General features: G+C 56.5%; 1 protein-coding gene across 2 annotated transcripts; it reads right to left on the bottom strand.

Moving 5' to 3' along the window:
* Nucleotides 1-596: 596 nt before the first annotated feature.
* On the bottom strand, nucleotides 597-17,430 carry LOC112996667 (tumor necrosis factor receptor superfamily member 10A-like). 2 transcript variants are annotated; one of them, XM_026122301.2, is made up of 10 exons: nucleotides 17,380-17,430; nucleotides 6,186-6,318; nucleotides 5,544-5,672; nucleotides 4,739-4,853; nucleotides 4,516-4,607; nucleotides 4,307-4,402; nucleotides 4,094-4,134; nucleotides 3,252-3,401; nucleotides 2,446-2,527; nucleotides 597-2,285 (listed from the first exon to the last, which is right to left on the bottom strand). In XM_026122301.2, the coding sequence occupies exons 1-10, from the start codon at nucleotides 17,413-17,415 to the stop codon at nucleotides 1,993-1,995; spliced, it is 1,167 nt and encodes a 388-aa protein (XP_025978086.2). In that variant the 5' UTR covers nucleotides 17,416-17,430; the 3' UTR covers nucleotides 597-1,992. The 2 variants fall into 2 exon arrangements, with proteins under 2 accessions (XP_025978086.2, XP_064353847.1); XM_064497777.1 differs by lacking the exon at nucleotides 17,380-17,430 and adding an exon at nucleotides 11,792-12,102.
* Nucleotides 17,431-18,836: the final 1,406 nt, after the last annotated feature.

The following is an 18,836-nucleotide window of genomic DNA, read 5'->3' as shown; positions in this document are numbered from 1 at the left end:
GAGAAATTACAGGCGTACAGAGCAATTCAGTCCTGCTAGTCTGGCTCTTCCTGAGCTGGAGCGGGGCTCGAGGGGGGTCCTGGGGAAAGCAGAGGCCGTTTCTCACCAAGCACTGCACAGATTTGCAATGCAGCTGTAGGAGGACAGGGCCCTGGTTCAGTGCAGCAAAACCAGAGCACCGTCTGCACCCGGGCAGCAGCTTCCTTGGAGGCCCCCCGCGCACCTCGGCTGCTGAGGCTTCGGAGAGCCCCCCCAAAACCTCAGCCCTCCACAACCCCATTGGACCTAGATTTCAGCCTCCTATTACTGCAGGCAAGTAATGAGCATGGGACTCGCAGCATAGGTGATAAGGCAGAATCCAGGTTTGCTGCTGAGGATTTTCACTCACACGAGCATCACAGGCAGTTAGAGACAAGGACCGCTCCCAGCAGGCAGCAAAGCCTCTGAAAGCACACCATGTACCTGACAGGCCAGGTCCACAGCTGGTGCGAGGCCAAAGGCCTCGTCCCGCTCACTTGGCATCCACTGAAACCCAGAAAAGACCATCATCAGCATTACAGCAAAGTATGGGAAAAAAAGAGATGAGAAATCAGGAGGATTTTTTAAAAGTTTATTCTTCCTTCATAAAGAGATGTAAAAAAATTGAAACTGGCTGTGCCAGAGCTCTGTATAAAAACACACAATCATGCATAGTAAAAAAACAATCCTATTTTTATATTAGCTTTTAAGTTAATGTATGTACACGTTTACAATTACTAAATAAATACATAAATACAAACTGCCTGCTTGCGTTTTATATACAGCACTTTAAATGCTGACAGAAGTTGGGGGGAGGGAGGAGAAGGGATGCTGGCAGGAGGGACGGGAGGCTTGTGTGCATGCTGAGCAGACCCGTGCGCAGCAAGGGTGAGCCCTGGCAGCCAGAGAGGAGCTGGCAGATGCCTCTCTCGACTTTGATACGTTGGGGGAAGTCCTCGTGGGCTGGGCTGTACCACTCAACACGTTTAGCCAGTTCAAGTAATGTAATTTCACAGCCAAGAAGTTGTCCCTGAGCTTTGTGCAAGAGACAGAGCAAGGACTAGTGTTTGAAAGCAGCAATCCATGTAGGTGGAAGATGGATGGATGGTACCCACAGCTGCACTCGGACCTCAGTGCATTTACTCCTCCATGCCAGCCGGAGACAGACAGTGACAGCAAAGCCGCTTCATGGCTAGGGGAACAGGAACTAACCAACTTGGCCAAGGTGAGACAGGAGACGTGGGAGGTTTCTGACACAGCGCCGGTTTGCTGCCCACACTCCTACTTGTGCTTGAACCATTAGCTCGCTCTCTCCCTGCACTGATCCTTTTCCTAGGCAACTCCAGGGATCACAGAGCAAATAAATCATCTCCACCCTCCCCTCAAACTCCAGTTTCAGAATTACTCCCAACAGCAAGCAGAACCACTACCAATGCAAGTCAGGCGATAGCTTTTAGAAAGTAACCCAAGAACCCAATTAATGTTTGCCTGCCAAACATACACCATTAAGTTTGCTGGCCAGCTTAAATATTCTACAAGCAGAAGCCATTACATGATGCCAGGAACCCTGAGAAAAGGTAATCCAGTTAAAAATTACATTAGACTCCCACATCATGTAAAGACCCTCTTTATGCTAATCCTGAAGATGTCTGTACAGTACCAGTGCTTCCAAGAGAGACGATTGCACAGGCTCCTTGGAACAGTTTTAGGCTCTTTGCATTGTCCTAGTAAAATCAAAGAATCTGCTTGGATTTCATACGCAAGCACCTGATATTGAGCCTGTAGCTTCGGCAGAGAGGGAGGGCCACAAAGCTTGTAATTTTGCAAGAGCATGAACTCCTCCAGGCTCATCTGAACTGTTCAACAGTTTCATGAGAACAAAGCTAGCAGATCTACGAAAAGATGAAACTCAAGTGTTTGGAGGTATTAATCGCTTCAGCTTGAAGTAGGAAGACGCAGCACCTGTCCTGCTTCTCAGCTCACTTCATACTGGTAAAAGCCCTGCTGAATGAGCCGGAAGGAGATGTCGCCTGCAACCCCTCCAAGATCAATCCGGTCCAGGGTCTCCAGCAGCATGTTGACAGAGGCCTTCATCCCTTGTCTGTTCTGCCAAGTGTTGAGCATCTGGAAGAAGGGCTCCAGCGAATACTTGTCATTCATCTCTGCGAGAGCAATGTCATTCTCCAGCAGATCAAGGGCTCGGCCATACCTCTTCCAGTCCTTGTAGGGTACTTCTCGGGCAAAGACGTCAAAAGAGCGTCGCAAAACTAGAGCAAGAAGGAAAAAGCTCTGAGAACAGGGTAGAGCGAGGTCATCTGAGCCAAAAAGGATTCTCCCAGAAAGCCTGCAGGCTCATCCCACTCTCTGCCCTCCAGCACATCCCCCAGAGCCCTCAGCACCTCCAAACACATTGTGCCCAACACTTACGAATAACGGGGTCTTCTCCTTGCGCTGGAACTAGTTTCTTCCTCCCCTTCACACCAGGATGCGAGACTCCTGGCACCACCTCCTGGAAAGACAATGCCATATAGTACCCAAGGCAAGCACCTGGCATAAACACCCAGGCAGTAAATGGCTGAAGTGTAACCACCTTTCAGAGGCACAAACTTCAACTACTGCAGCTCCAGAAGCAGATCTAGCCTGGAAATGGAGGAGCTGAGCCAAGAAATGCTGCCAGCAACCAATGAAGCCGATGCTGTCACTAGGTGCCATCAAAAGGGAGTTTGGAGACTCTCTCCCTCTCTCCAAGGGCTGTTGGGGCAGGCAGGATTAGACCTGGAAGGGGTGTACCCACTACAGGAGACCACCACACACCAGCAAGACAAACATCCTTTTACAGTGTTGGGATCACAGCACACCACAAGCAGGGGAGATCGTGCTCATGGATGCCAAGCATGGAGAGAAGAGCTCAGTTTTAGAAAATAACCAAAGAACCCAATATCAGCTCAATATTTGCTCAGTATCAGGTGCTAAATCTGCAGAGGACATCTGGCAGCCAGCTGCAATACTTTGCAACAACAGGAGATTTTGCAGTCCTGACTACCACTACTCCTGATAAGAGCAAAAAACCAGCTTCACCCAGAACAGGGATAAGAGCCCTCACCCTTCTCAGCGTGGAAAGCTTGATCCAGCCCTGGAAGCTCACAATCCAGCCAGCTTGGACAAAGCAGAGGCACCACAGTAAAACTTCAGACCTAGGCTAAGTGTAAAGGAGCAGAAGCACGTTCACATACCTCCAGCACTGGAGCACTGGGAACAACTGAACCCGATGCCGTAGGAAGCAGCTCCTGCTGCTGATCCCGAATGACCCGCTCGTTGTGATTGTTGTCCTGTCTCTCCCGGCTGCCCCGAGCACACCTCCTCAGCTGCAACATGATGTAGTCCTGGGGTGGGAAACGGAGAGAAACAAGCCAACTGAGTCTTGCACTCTCAACTCGTGGGAGAGCAGGGCTCACAACAGCCCCTTAAAGGCTGCTGCTAGGGGACTACTTTCAGGGCTCTTATTTACTATGGTGGCATCCACCTCATCAGGGTTTTGAGGGTTTGGAAACATCAGCCAAGAGGCTGGATCCAAAAGGCTTGTTTATATCTGTCCTCTGTGCGGTCTCGAGAGCAGTCACTGTCCTGGAGCTTCCTCTCAGGAGGGAAAGTGGCCCTGGCCCACAGCTGAGGGAAAGCTTGCTTCCTCATCTCCCTTCAGCTGGAATTGCACAACATGGGCTTGCAGGAGGCCAGAGCCATCTCCGTTAGAGCACAGGTCTCCCCTTTTACTTGGTGTTCCCAGCCAAGCCTTTTCAGTTGGCTGGGCATGTCTGTGCTTCCACCTCCACCAGGGCAGCAGTAACAGCATTGGGGTGGGCGCTGCGAGGGCTCTGCACATCGCAGGACACTGCCCGAGACCCTCCTCCACTTGGCCAGCTCTACCAGACTGCTGCAGGGGCCAGACAGAGGCCTGTCCCCACACTCCTGCAGCCCTTCTGGGAGTTACAGGCAAAATGGAGAGCAGATGGTGTGAGGGATCTTGCCCCAGCCCTGCAAGCGGAGCTGCCTCCCTCCGGGGCACAGAACAACTCACCACCACGCTGGAAGATTTCCTCCTCAGGTCTCTCCCACCACCTGGAAGGGAAAACAGCACTGTGATCCCTCTTCCCCCAAGGCAGGTCCCTCTTCCACCCCCCCCAGCCCCCCACCGTACACCCAAGCAGACGGTCGCGTGGCCAGGGCCAGCCCTTTGGGGCTCCCCCACGCTGCCGCTCCCTGCATGCCAGTGCCCACAGCCAGCACTCACCTCCATGTGAACGGTGGTTGCAGAAGCACAGGTAGAGGCAGATGGCCGAAACGAAGACCGCAGTTAACACAACCACAAGGATCACGATCATGCTCTCTAAAGCAGATAAGATAAGGTGTGTGGGGAGCTGCTCCTGGCTTCCTTAACAGCAGCAACTCATGTCTCCTCCCCTCACCCCATCCTCCCTCCCCCGGCAGTCTGGCACTTACGCTGGGAGCTGGGGAAGGCATCTGTGGGAGGACCGCACTGGAGGTCGCTGTGTGGCGTGCAGGGAGCCCTCTCCACCTCGCCCTCGGGGCACCTGGGAAAGGGGCAGACAGGCACAGCTCAGGTGCTGGGGATCCTCGGACAGCCCCATCCCTCTCAGCATGGCCCCTGGCCACCACCCAGGAGGGCCCACCACGTCCCCCCGTGCCACACCACCCGGCTCACCTGGCCTGACACTTTTGGCACATCTCGCAGGGATGGTCTGGGGAGCAGAAGGTGCCGTTCTTGCAGGCACACTGCGTGTCCTTGGTGGCCTTGCAGGGACTCAGCTGAACTTGATCTGCGGACAACAGGAGAGCCAGCTCGACCCGAGCATCTCCGCTTCACCCGGGGTGGCACCTCCACCTCACCCCGCAGCCAGTGCCTCCAGCCTCACAGGGAACTCGCTCCTCGTGCTGACCACCCCCCTTCCTTCATAAGGGGGTTAGCAACCTAAGCTGGCCTACAAGCCTGGGGAAGACCAAGCCACTCTCTGGAGCAATGATTTAACAGAGGTTTCCTCCTTCCCGTCTTCTACCCCATGCAGCAGGCGACTGCTGCCCCCCACCCCACAGTGCTCACGTGCTGAAGAGAAAAGCACTGCTTGCATTAAAGCTCCACCAGTCGCCGATCGTAGAGAACAGCCCACAAGCACTGCTGGAGCAGAGCTACTCCACGAGCCCAGATCCTAGCAGCCCTTGCTGGAGGTCTTGTGCTCAAGCGTTGGACAATGACCCAGTGGGCCAAGGGACATTGTATTGACAAGACATATAGGTCTGGCATAAGCAGCTGCACCAGTTCAAGACCCAGTAGGCTCCCTGGATGCTGACCACCCACAACGTGAGCCACTCTTTGGAGATGCTGCAGGCAACTGTGCTCTTAAATAGAGGTCTCTGGCCAGCTGAACCTAGGCCCATGCTGTCAGCCAGCATCAGCTCCTGGAAGGCATGACACACTTAGTCTCTCCTAGAAACACAGCCCAGCTTCATACCTTCCCTACATGTCCGACAGCCAAGGCACTTGGAAAAGTCATTAGGGTATTCAATGTATTCGTCTTCTTTACATGGCAAACACTTGCTGGAGCCATTTTGCACTTTACAGTGCTCTGCAACATAGGTACCTGCAAGAAGAGGGGGTTGGAGGAGGAAAAAGAAAGAGCACATCAATGAACAGAGCACAGGATGGAGATGTCTCTGCAGAGAGGGAGCCAATTCTGTTGTCAGCAAGGTTAAAATGCAAAATTGGAACCACCGAAGGGAAACATTCGCATAACGAGTCCTTAGATCACAGAACTCAGTCACAGGGTTGGGACTCATGCTGTTGGGAGCTGCTTTGCTCATCCCCCGCCAGAGAACTAACAGTTCCTGGTCAACCCTTCCGGCATTGAGAGCTGCCGGACAAACGGCTATTGCATAAAGGCACTCGCATCGCCCAGCGTGCAAAACGGCAGTGTGCAGCCAGTGGAGGAGGAGAGCAGCAGCCCTCTCCTTTGCCTCCTGCACTGTATTCCGGGTGCAAGGGGAGCAGAGGAGAGCTGGAGAATGGGCTTACTCCTCGTGAGGAACAAAGACAGACAGGCTCTGCATGCAGAAACGAGAAGCTGCATACGGCGTGACGTTTCAGAACATCTTACCTGCCGGGCACTTCTTGCAATAATGATCTCCATCTTGGACCTGGTAAAAATCTTCCCTTCCTCTACTTAAGTCCAAGTGATCCAACTTGTCCCTTTTATGCAGCGCTACTGCAGCGGTTCCCCAAAAAGCTTCCTGTTAAAAATTCAGAAAAACCTGGGTTAAAAAAAAAATCCGTAAGAGACAGAGCTGTGCTACAATCTGTGTGCAGCTATTGAGAGACCAGGTAGGAGACACAGACAGGTGAGCAAAGAGCTCAGGTGAGGATGTTAGTGGTGTGGTCCTGCACTCTCTGCACGGCCTGGAACAACCTGCTTATTGATTTAGCACTTCAGAGCCAAGGCAGCACTGGAGACAGGCGCACTGGGGCAGGAGGCAACAGCATCTCACTAGCAGATGAGTGAAGCACAGACATGGGGACCCAGGCTTGGAGGTGGAACCAGCCACCCTCTCTTGGATGCAAGGGCCAGACTGGCTCTGGAAGGGAGCAAAGGGATGGTCAGGACCGCCTGGATACACGCCACGGGACTGTGAAAGCCAAGAGGAGCGTGCAACAACAGCCAAAGAAGATTTGGACAGCGTGGCCGGGGGTTTTAGATGGGCGGGTGGATAGATGCCACGTGTCAGATGCGAGCAGAGGCAAGCAGTAAGATTTGGAGAGCTTGCCTGCTCGAACGCAGCAGGCGCCGAGTCCACAGGGCAGAGGAGGAGGGCGGAGGGCCAGGGCTGCTCTGCGCAGCGCACTGAGGCACAGGAAGGAGTGGAGCACCCGGGCAAGCTCAGAGCTGCTAGCCGTGCCGAGCTCGGCCTGCCTGCCAAACATGCCCTCGACAGAAGTTAAGGGTGCTTCCCACCCCTTAGGAGAGGTGGTTGTTTCCTGGCAAAACGGCGGGAGGAGGTTTGCAGAGGGATTCCTGCATGCCAGGGTTATCAGCAAGGCGAAGGCTCACTAACGCTTCCTTAGGATAACATCAGGTCTCCCTTCCTTCCCCAATTTCTGAGCACATGAACCAATCGCACCAAAGAAATTGAATGTTCCGGCGCAGGGAGGGAAGGGGAACAGAGAGGGTGTTTGTGGGGAGGAAGGCGGCCGTGTGTCAAGGCTGGTGCTTGGCTCGCTGTGCCCACAAGAAAGAGCGGGGCTGCTCCTGCCTCGTGGTCTTCCAGAGGACAGCACAGCCTTGAGCGTTTCCGCGTCGTCCCCGTATCTCGCGGAGGATCAGGAAGCCCAGGGCGCCGTTTCCTCCGCTCGCTGCACACCTTTCTGCTGGCTCAGCTCTTTCCACATCTGCTCAATCGCTCGAGCCACGGAGGGACAAGGCTCGACGGGAATGGCCACTCTGCATCACGGCTTTGGGTGCAAACGCCACCCTGTCCCGGCGTGGGACAGGACCCCTCAGCTTTGCACCCAGTGCTCCACAGTAATGGGCACAAGCTAACACTGTCGAGAAGCAGAACGGACACCAGGCAGCCCCCGTCCCTCTCCTCAGGCCTCTGTCCTTCTACCTGGCTTTGCCGAGAGGGACGGTGCCCTCCCACGCCGTGCGCGGAGCAGCGCGACAGCGACAGTGCAGCCACAGCAGTTTCCCTTTCCACTTCCACACTCGGAGCCAGCCTGAAACCTGCCTCTTGAAACAAATATTTCTTCTATGAGTCAGAAGCTGCCTCGAAAGAAAGGTGGAGACAATAGAAACAAGCAGTGGAGTCCACTGAGTCACCCCGCCGCCTCCGAGCCACATCCCCTCCCGCGGCCAGCGCTCTGCGAGGAGGGGTGTGAGCGCAAAAGCAGCTGCAGCAGGTTTTGTGGTCTCGGCACAGCACCCACGAACAACCTTGCTCAGATCAGCCAGGCCACGAGCCGCCGTTCCCCCCTGCTGCCTCCGGGAGCACTGGCCGGAGACCGCCCCTCTCCCCCGGCACGCCGCGACGCGGGGAGACGGAGCGGGACGAACCCCCCCGCACGGCCAGCCTGGGCACGCGGCCACCGCCCGACCTCGGCTGGGAGGAATCGCAGGAACGCTGCGATGGTTCCCCCACCTCCTTCAGAGCCGCTGCATTAGCGCTCCCCGAGCTTTGGGTAACCGAGTTCACCGGGAACGTGAACTTCCCACCTCCCCCGGGCACCAGGGCTGCCCGAAGAGCTCTGGGTAGCAGCACAGTTCAGGGCAGGAAGCAAGAAGGGGAAGCTGGAGCTCAGCGCAGGGCTGCGATCCTAGAGCTGACACGCTGCTGATCCAGACAGCACAGAAAGAAAGCAAAGAAACTCAAAGGCGTCATGCAAATACCCAACCGCAAGAAAGAGCACGAATACAGACTATCGGCTCTACAGCATGTGGGGTTCCGCAAAGCAAGAATGCAGACCTGATGGCTGCCTCAGAGTCTGCAAGTGTATAAAGTCCTTTTGCATCCAACTTAGGAGACAACTCTTGCTTTCACCTTCCAGTCACAAGTTGTTTTACCCTCTGCAGTTCCCAGGGCTTTACCCACCCCGGTCTTGAAAGTCTCCGAGGACAGAGACTGCACAACCTCCCCGGGCGAGCTGTCCCCCTGCCTGGCTGTCCCCCGGGGCGAGGAGGTTTTCCTGCCAGGCTGCGAAGGCCGTCACAGTAACGACATCTGTTGTTTCGAAAGGCCCCTCGGGCCCAGGATTTCAGTGCTCTCCATGAGCTTGCACAAGTGCACGATAAGGTTATCAGCCCACACCACCTTCAAAAGCAAATGCAGTTCAAGTACGTTATCCTGACACAGAGAGCCATTTGCAGGTAGGAATCTAACCCATTAGTTCTGCAAAGCACCAAGATAAAGCAGCCTAGGAACCCAGGGCAAAAGGTGGCCTCGGTTTTACAGCCCAGGGAACGGGCAAAAAAGGGTTCAGTGAGAGTCACTGCGTGCCCCACCACGTGTCCTCCGATGCCTCCTGCCACCTTTACCCTTCTCTGCTCCGAAACACCGATAACCAGAGGCCGGACACCACCACTACATACCTTGGCCCTGGAGAAAGCCAGTCCAACGTCCACTGCAAGGTGCTAACAGGACACTGTCAACCAGCACTAACTGCACCCTAGGACGGTGATAACCTCCAGACCTGGTCCTCCCTGCTGGCAAACCACTGTGGCGATCGGGGCAAACCCACGTCTTCCTTGAGGCCTGGGGGGCCTCACCTTCGGCCCTCAACTGCACTGTTCATTTGCCAGGAGACAGAGGAACCCACTGAAAAATGGCAAAACAGTCCAAAAAAATCTGTAACTTAAAAATGGAGAGTAGGACTCTGCCTAGATCACAGAAGAGGTTTTAAGAGAAAAGCCTGGGGAGAAAAAGAAACACAGCCACACTTTGGCTTGTCCCAGCACCAGAGGACCTGCCTGAGCAGCTCCAGCGCAGGCTGCTATTTTATCACCGCAAAAGCCAGTTTTAAAGCAAGCTGCATAGAGAAGCCACGTTCAACGCAACGCAAGAGTACTTTTCACTCGTAGCAAACACCCAAAGAAAGCAATGCTGGCCCAAGGCCGAGGAATGACCAGTCGCAGGCATTTCCAATATCCTCATTGACCACAAGCTAAAATCCTCTTTCTATTCAGTCTGGATGATCAGACCTGGAGAAGACCTCTGCGAAGTGCCAGTCTTTGAACCTTCCCTCATGCAGCACTGAGTTCTGGTTTTCTCCTGAAGTGATCCCAAGGAAGGGATCACACCATTACAGCAGCAGATAAACCACAAACTGAACTCCCGACCACCAAAAAGCACCTAGACAGTGTTAATAAGCGTGCCAACCCTCGATCTGTGGGAAGCCACGCTCTCCATCCCAAAGCATCGACTGTATTAAGGACCGAGGAGGAAGAGAGATGCTTCACGGACAACTCCCGTGCCTCTGCTCCAAAGGAGCACGTTTGCTGAACTCGGGGTTTCCCCACAGACTTTATGCAGATGGAATTTGAGCTCCTGCAAATACAGAAATTCGGAGGCTTTCTTCTCCGCGAGCCCGTGGCCCATGTCCAGGCATGATGCAACAAGCAATGGTGTGCAGGGGAAGCAGCCGCAGCCATCATATCATATGATCATCACATGGGGCATCATCAGTGCTGATCAGGTCCCCCTCCCCTTTTGTTTTCTTTGACAAGAAAAGTAAAAAAGTAAAAGTCCAGGCAGAGCACGCCCGTAGGTGATGGGGTTGGTAACGCCGTCGTCTGCACAAGCGAGTCTAAGCGAAGAGCAGGGAGATTCGGGAAAGGATCACCTAAACTGCGTCACTCAAACGATACGGGGAAGGAACCGGAGAAGACAAGGCTCTTAAAACCTGCTGCGGCGAGTGCCAAGCTCAGCGACAACAACGCCAGCAGGCAAACAGCAACCACGTGTCCCAGAGCCGCTCCTGCTTGCGGTGCGGGACAGCGGGAATTGGGGCCGGCCCCGGGATCCTCGGGACAGGATTCCCACCAACTGCAGGTGAGACGAGGCTCTAGGTACCTCCGAGCTACAGCGACCTCCAGCCCAAGAAATACAGGATGGGCAGGTGGGAGTTTGTGCTAGAAGTCACCAACGCTACGGGCTCAGACAGCCGTTGCGGAAGCATCAAACCACACGTTCCCACACGAGACGGCGCAGAACGGCCCGCGGCCGAGCTCAGACGTCCCGCTCCGTTCACGCGGCGCGCAGTCTCGGTGTCGCCGCGCGATCCCGACCCGGAACGGCAAACAATGCTTGGAAGCAAAGGAAGTGGAAATCCCCTCCTGCACACGCGGTGCTCGCTGCAGGGATCTGCCCACCATGGGGCAGCCCCACGGCCTCCTCCCCACGGCCTCCTCCCCACGGCGCACGCGCCCGTCCCCCACGCCCCCACCGGCCGCGGCCCAACGCTCTTCCCAACACATTCCCGTCTTCCCAACGCATCCCCTCGCGCTCCCGCCTCCGCCCTGCCCCACGGCCGGGCCCATACACCCCTGCGGCCTCTCGGGGAGCCCCACGCAGCCCCGGCCCCCTCGACCTCTCCAGGTGAGCCCCCCCCCCACGGCCCCAGTCCCCCCAGCCTGTCCAGGTGAGCCCCCCCCCATGGCCCATAGGCCAGGGGAGCCCCCCCCATGGCCCCTGCTCCCCCAACCACCCAGGTGAGCCCCCCAGAGCCCCTGCCCCCCCGTACAGGTGAGTGCCCCCAGAGCCCCTGCCCCCCAATAGCTCCTGCACCAGGTGAGCCCCCCTATAGCCCCTGGCCCCCCCCATACAGATGAGCCCCCATAGCCCCCGTCCCCTCACCTATCCAGGTGACCCCCCCATGGCCCCTGCTCCCTCCACAGCCCCCAGACTAGATGACCCCCCCCACCCTCTGCTCCCCCCCACCCCAGGTATGTTACCCAACCCCCCTATCCCCCCCCCAATAATTCTCCTGAAGGGGGAACCCCCGGCCCCCGCTGCCCCCATCTCCCCCGGCCCAGGGCAGCCCCCCGCTGCCCCCCAAACACCCCCCGCCCCGGGCCCAGCGCAGCCCCCGCCGCGGCGGCCCGGCCCCCGACGGCGCGGCAAGCCCGGGCATGCCGCGGCGGCAGCGGGGCCCGGTGCCCCCGGTGTCCCGTGCGCCCGGTCCCCGCGCGGTGCCCCCGGTCGCCGCCCCACGCACCGGCAGCAGCAGCGGCGGCAGCAGCAGCGGCAGCAGCAGGCAGCGCCGTCGGGGCGCGCCGCGCATCGTGCGCGGGAGCGGAGCGGGGCGGCGCGGCCCCGGCGCGGTGCGGCGCGGCTCGGCTCAGCACGGCTCGGCTCAGCTCCGCTCCGCTCAGCACGGCCCGGCTCGGCCCGGTCCGGTCCAGCACGGCACAGCCCCCTGCTCGGCTCCGCTCGGCTCCGCGCGATCCCCAGCACCCACAGCGGGGCCGCCGGCCCGGGCGCCCGCCTAAATAGGCAGTGGGATGAGGGAGGAGAAGGAGCGGGAGGGCCGGGCCGGGCCGGGCGGCCCCTATCCGGGGCGGGGCGGCCTGGGGCAGCGGCTGAGCTCGGCTCCGCTCCGCTCCGCTCCGCTCCGCTCTCCCGCCACTTTCGTTTTGCAGCGCGTCTTTCCTCGCTCTCCCTTCGCGTGTGCGGCGGGGAAAACGTCCCGCGGCAGAAGTCACCGCTGCCTTTCAAGCCCCCGCGGCAGCCAGCGCCCTGGGGAAGGCTTCTGCAGGGTGCTCCCATCGACGCCTCTTGCTTTCTCAGCTTCCCCCCCCCTTAACAGCAGCAGCTAAACCTCAAGTGAGCAAGAACACGTTTTCTCCACTGGGGAAAATGGAGTTACAGAAATATCCCCTCCCGCTTGCGAGGAGAAACAGCGAGGCGCCGCTGTTTGCAGGAAGACCAGAAAGGCTCCTGGGGGGCCGGTGGCAGGGCGCAAGGTGCAAAGCCATCCCGTGAGCCGTGGCGTGGCTCTGCAAAAACACTCACACACCCCCAAAACGGGCCTAACTTCTGCCTCGGGGCTGGAGAGGGGGGAAACCGCACGCAGCTTTCTTGAGCCCAAAGCGAAAATGCGAAGGGAAACCTTCGGACTTTGTGCCGTCGCGCTGTTAGCCCTGCCGCAGCTGGCTGATTGGGATAGCGAGCGCGACAAACTGCTCCGCCAAAGCAAAGCCTAGACAGAGGAGCTGGGACCTGTTAATCTTTTCCTAAGCTCTATATCAGACTTGAACTTAGGACTCGATCTGTGTTCGCTGCATGCAGTAGCCCAGGGCTTTGGGCATGTTCCCTCCCGAGAAAGGCCGTTACAGCCCGCCGGGACACGGGATGCGTGACTCAGTGACTCACCAGGCTGGGCGTGGAGTTGCCCCAGCAGTAACCCCTGAGTGACTGATCCTCCTCTAAGTCCCGGCCCAGGCAGAGCAACTGCGGCTGAAAGCTCGAAACCGGGTGACGCCATTCAGACACGGGAAAAGCTGCTCTTCGTGGACGTGGCTCAGCGCGCTGAAAATCGGGATGAAAACAGGGCTGCCGACTAGCTCTGCGGCACCTCCGGCATCTCCAGGGCTTTGCAGGAAGGCAGCCTGCAAGGCTCCTCGGATCCGAGCAGACTGGCAGTGTCCACACTTGGGCCACGGATATTTGGGAAACGTCTTGCCTGCAGGCACTGAACTCATAGCAGAGCAAGCGTCTGTGCAAGCAGCTCTGCTCTGCCGTGGAAACCGAGTTTGCTCCTCGCAGAAGTTAGGGCCTGTCGCCACAGAAAATAATTAAGCTGAAGTGTGATTTAAGGTAGAACAGGAATGCCCGCTTGCTTCCTGGGTGGGTAGTTACATTACAAGCCCCAAAAGTATGCAGGGCCTTTTGTTTAACCAAAACCATGTGTTCTGCGCTGCAGATACCGCTGACTTCAGCTCAAGTGATTCAGGGCCTTAGAGAACAACTAGTTTTTCAGTTAGGTCAGAATAAACTTAATTTAAGAGCCTTACTGCATTTGCAGCTTCAAGTGGCCATGCCTGGCTTGCGTGAGAGCACTCCGGCCGTATCCAGCGGGGCTGAGAAGGACCCTGTCTGTCCAAAAAACCAAGCTGATGCCACCTATGCGACTGCCTTGCACAAGCTCATATGGGGAGGGGGCTGCATGTGGGCGAAGGGGAGGCAGAAGTGAGGACATTTTCCCAGTTTGCCCAGTGATTTACGCTGCGCCCTGAGGTGCATCTCAGCAGGGTGAGGACAACCCTCGGCCCCGGGAACCTGAGTCCTGATCCTCGTTCTGCCCCACACTTGTTACCAAGCTGCAGCTCCCTCTCTGTCCGTCTCGCTCTGTCTATAAAACTGGACTAACAGAGTTATCCGTGCCGCCAAACCACACAGGTAGTGTATTTTCACAGCGCTGAACAAAGACGGCTTTCTGCCGGGCCGCGGGAGTTGAAGCTGATGAGCGAGCCGAGCGGTGGGAGCGGGTTGCTTCTCCCCCTCCCCAGCCCCAGCCCGGCCCGGCCCGGCCAGCCGCGGGGTGCCGGCTGGGACTCCCAGGGCCATCACATCATCCACCCGCCAAGCAAGAATTTCCACTGCTCGGCTGCAGCCATGCACCGAGCTGGCATGCGGAGCATTTCCATTTAAGGCTGCCTTGCAGGGCAGGCCCTGCTCGGAGGCGAGGGGGGGTGTTTTTATCGCTCACAGACAGGCCTCCTGTCATGCCCCCGGCCCTTATCGCCGCCACAGCTCCGTCTGAACCAGGGGCCGTTCGCGAGCCGGGCAGATCGCACCGCGAGAGGACGGCAGGCACAAATGAAGTGCGTGGAGAAGACGGGGGGACCCACAGCGGTCTGGGGACACCGAGTTTCCCCCCGCTTCCTCAGCTCCGCTGCGAGTGGAAAGTGAAATGAGTCCAAGAGTGTGAGCAGAGCCTTGGCTGGCCTCCCGGAGCCCGTTCCCCTGCGCCAGCAGCAGGGAGACCGGAGACCAAAGTGGGAAATGCCCAGAGTGGACAATTACTAATAAACAGCCCTGCGGGGAAGTCTCCTACCGACCACAGTTGGTGGTTAACCTCATGCGAGCTCGCTAACGCTGTGGTCCTCGAGGGTTCAGACCCTCCAAGTATCTTCATCCTAACGAGGCATCTCTGTGCTCTCTGGGCTCTGATGTCCACCTTCAAAACAGACTGTGCGGAGCTGACGGTGACTCTGATCTCCCCTTCCAAAGCATCTGTCTTTTACCTGTGCCCAGTGGCACGCCTCTGTAGAGGTGATGGGGTATGTACCTGTATACACTTTTTGGATGCCAGCATTAAGTTTTTCCTCCAGATTTTTGCTGTCTCTTGTTTGTTTTTTGTTTCCTGAAAGGGATTTGAAGCTGTCTGATAATTTTGACCTTCCCCCTCAGGATAAACAAATGATTTTTCTCATAAATGCCAGGTTCCTCTTTGAAAGAGGGAGGATGCTCTTGCGGACAGTCCACTGTGTGAACTTCATGAGAACGGAGCTTAATTCCCCACTGCATCACGGTCTCTTCCCGGAGTAACTCCAGACAAGTCACAGAGTCTCCCTGTGCCTCAGTTCCCCCCTAGGCAATAGGGGGATGTCAATACTTCTCTTCCCACTCCCTGTGCTTGCTTTCTCTCTGTGGTTTGTGAGATGCTCACGGGTATGGAGCAGGTAGGGGGATTTTGTCATCCTTTCTCCGTTCACCTTTCCCAGTGCAGCTTCGCAACCTCTGCGGTCGCTGGGCAAGTGAAAGGGTTAAACGTTCCTCCTTACGAATGCCAGCCCAGAGCGCTTGTTTGACTACAAGCAAGGGAAATTTTAAACAGCAGACATCAGGTTTGAACTAAGATCTACTCCTTCCCCTGCCCTCCCCTCCCTCCTCCCATTTCCTCCCTTGAAACAGGACTTAAAAGGAGCTTTGTGAGTCATGCCAGGCGGAGGAAAGGCACCAGCCCGACGGCAGTGCGGCAGTGTTGCAGGCTAGCTAAACGTGTGTCCTGCGGCGCAGGAGCAACAGCACCGGCTCCTCGTCCAAACTGAGGGATCTGCTGGCTCGGCAAGTCTGGAGTTTGCGATGATCGGTATTGCATAAAATCCGACTTGCTGAAAAAGCCAGCCTGCTTCTCGAGAAAAGTCCGTACTCCTTCCGCCTTCCGCTGCGAAGCCTTGGAGAGCCCCATCCCTGGCTAAGTCTTTGTGGGGAAAAGCTATGATATCACAACAGTCGAACACTGCCTGCGTCCCCAGAGAAGCCTGCATGCCATCCTGCTCCAGGAGCTGGCGAGATGCAGGATGGCTGCTTTTGCAGTCAAACAAGTCCGGAGGCAGCAAGACCGATTTACTTGGTGGAGCAGGACTTTATCCTGCAATGCCCAATGGAGCCACTGTTACACACTGGGGATGTCCTGAATCTTTTTGTCCCTTTATCCCAATTATCTCAAAGTATATGGTATGTTCTTCAGTCAAAACATGTATTTTTTCAATTTCTTTCTTGTATCAAAAGCTTTTTCATAGGTGAATTTAGAGGTTATACAGGGAGTTTCCTGTGTGGCAGGATTTCAACAGGAGCTGGATCACACCATCACTGGGCTCTTTTTATTGCCGAAGATGTGAAGCCGGGGTCTGCCTATCCCTGGCACCGCAGGTTCAAGGCTGGTTTTCTCAGGTGTACAAACACAGCCCTCGGCGGTTCCTTTGAACGAGACTTGCGGTCAGATCCCGCAATACGGCTTCCTGAACGCAGTGTTTATTTTGCTGGCTGTGGCTAAAATGTGCCCTCCATTTTACGGAACAGCTGGGCTGGGTTGTGACACTGGAGTTCACAGAGATCAAGCGTCTTTTGGTGCGAATGGCTCCCTAGTCACATGGCAACTTTATTTTGGGGAGAGCAGTGAAAGGATTAATATGAAATTTCAGCTTGACACAGAAAGCTAGAAAGAAGATAAAAATAGACTCCTGCCTCTGCTGAGTCATCTGCTGATTTAAAACAGGCATAAGGATGTGTTCAAAGACTGCTTCGGGACCGACTGCCTTTGCTGCAGCACATAAGTCTGGTCAGGGGAAGGAGGCCAAGGTGGTGTTACCCAAACCTCTGAATGGACCATCAGTGGCTTTCATTTACCGAAGATGTCAATGTCCTTTGCTTGCCAGGACAACGGGAGCCAGCAGGGCTGCATTAATGATTGACTCTCTGATGATGAACGTGGAATAACCTCAATAAAAACAAAATCAGCAGACACCAACGTATGTGAGCAGCCTCACATAAGTGTGCTGCAGCCTGAACAGCCTCCTGCACAGCTCAGCAGAGCCCCGGGCATACCTCTAACAATAACGCAAAGCAAAACAAGCTCCACATCCTGCATCTCCGAGGGCACAGCTCAGCACCACCTTGACCTTTCCTGACTTCTGGAGCATCCCTGTGGGGCACGGGATGGCTCCTGTGCCCCAGCTGTTACAGGGTTCTTAACAGGTTCTTAACAGCTCGTAACAGTTGAAGTTTACACACCATCCAGACCCAGTGAGCAACTGCAGCACATAGGGACAGACTGACACCATCCTTTCCGCTGCGCCTCCAAGGGACACCAAAGACAGCTGAAACACCTGGATGGTCCATGCGCACATGCTGGAAGGAATTAAAACTCCCTCAGCGTTTGTGGGTTTGTCTCCATCATGCAACGCCTAATTGACCCCCGAGCTATTTAGTATTTTCACAAGGGACAGGGAATCCCAAGCCCACAGACACCAGCCCATGTCCCAGTCACAGCTCTACTACCCCCCGTTTCGCAAGTACCTGCAGCCTGCTCGCTGCCTTCATTCCCTGCTCCATCCCTGCCTCCGGGCTGCAGCTGCCTCCTCCTCCACCCCGGACGGCGGGCTCTCGCTCCCTGCTGAGACGCACCGTGGTGGAAGCGATCCCTGGAGCCCGAGAAGCAGTCTGGGCTCAGCGCAGCCCCAAAGGAAGGTGAGCAGTAGCCTTCTCCCGAAACACACATCAGTCACTTTTTCTCACGGGCAAGAAATACCACATACAGTGAATGTGGTGAGATGGAAATACCCAGAACTTGCCAGCTCTGCTTAAGCACCAGCATTTGCCCCAATATTTTTCAGCAGCATTGAGCTTTGCTCCAAAAAGTCAGATTTTTTATTAAGAAATTGCTGAGGGCCACATATCCCCTGCTCCTGGCTGTCCAGCACAACGTCATGTGTCCCTGCGTCCCTGCTCAGCCAAGCAGTTCTTTGAGGTTAGCAGAGATATGTGCAAACACACAATTTTTGAGTAATGATTACACAACCTTGACCATGCAAATGATTCCGCACTCAGGATCTGTTTAATTTGGCTCAGTTTGGACCTCAGGAAGGTAATTTGCACTAGGGCAGTGCAGCACTGGAACGGATCCCCAGGGAGACAGGGGGATCTCCAGTCTTGGCAGTTTGCAGGGCTTGGCTGGGCAAAGCCATAGCTGACCTGGCCAGCCGTTTGGTGAGGATGTCCAGGCGCTGTCAGCTCGCCTCTGTGTACAGCACATTGGAGCTCTGCGCTTTGTTGGGGTGTAGCGGCAGCACAAATAAAGTGAAAAAAACAGAAATAAAATGACAATAGTTTGGTCTCGACCAGGTGTCGTGGTCCCTCTGCATTTGTAGAGCAGAGCATGGGATAAGTAAGTCCTTTGATGTGTTAGTGTTGCGTGGCTCCGTGCAGGAAAAACCGCTGCTCTTCAAGTTCTTGCTCGGCACTTGCTCGCCTGCGTCGCTGCAGGTTCTTGGCTCACTGGCTTCGGCCTAGGAGACACAAGAGGACTCAGGGGCCTGGAAACACACTGTGGTGCTGCGCGGCCGGGCCCTCGGGCTGCTCAACCCAGCGACCTGGCAGCTGTCAGCGCTCCCTGAGGGCATGCGAAATGGCGGCCGGCCCCAGGCCCCAGGCGCCGGCGCCCCCCACCGCGCTGGGCCACAAGCAGGGACCTGGGCCCGGCTCAGGGCGCAGGAAGCCATCGCTCGTCGCCGGAAGCTCGGGGCCCTCCCGTGACTTCCACAGAAATCCCCAGCTCCCAGGGCCGTGCTCGGCGGATGGCTGCGCCCGTCCCCGGCCTTTCCCCGCAGAATGACGTCACTCCCGCGATTACGTCGCCGCGACGTCACGACCACGCCACCGGCTCCGCGACGCCCACAACCGAAGCGGCCGCCGCGAGGCATTTCGGGAAGATGGAGGGGGTCACGGCCGCGCGTCTCCCGGCGCGCATGCGCATG

Source organism: Dromaius novaehollandiae, chromosome 26 (assembly GCF_036370855.1).
Source record: "Dromaius novaehollandiae isolate bDroNov1 chromosome 26, bDroNov1.hap1, whole genome shotgun sequence".
Classification (NCBI taxonomy): Eukaryota; Metazoa; Chordata; class Aves; order Casuariiformes; family Dromaiidae; genus Dromaius; species Dromaius novaehollandiae.
The sequence above is the reverse complement of the archived record's forward strand: the minus strand, read 5'-3'. Positions and strand labels throughout refer to the sequence as shown.

Bases quoted from the DNA above. Each gene is read 5' to 3' on its own strand.
- LOC112996667 (XM_064497777.1), bottom strand. From the start codon at position 11,857: ATGCGCGGCGCGCCCCGACGGCGCTGCCTGCTGCTGCCGCTGCTGCTG. The intron at 4,403-4,515 runs GTAAGTGCCAGA...TATCTGCTTTAG, and splicing joins TGCCTTCCCCAGCTCCCAGC to AGAGCATGATCGTGATCCTT. The intron at 2,286-2,445 runs GTAAGTGTTGGG...TTCTTGCTCTAG, and splicing joins AGGAGAAGACCCCGTTATTC to TTTTGCGACGCTCTTTTGAC.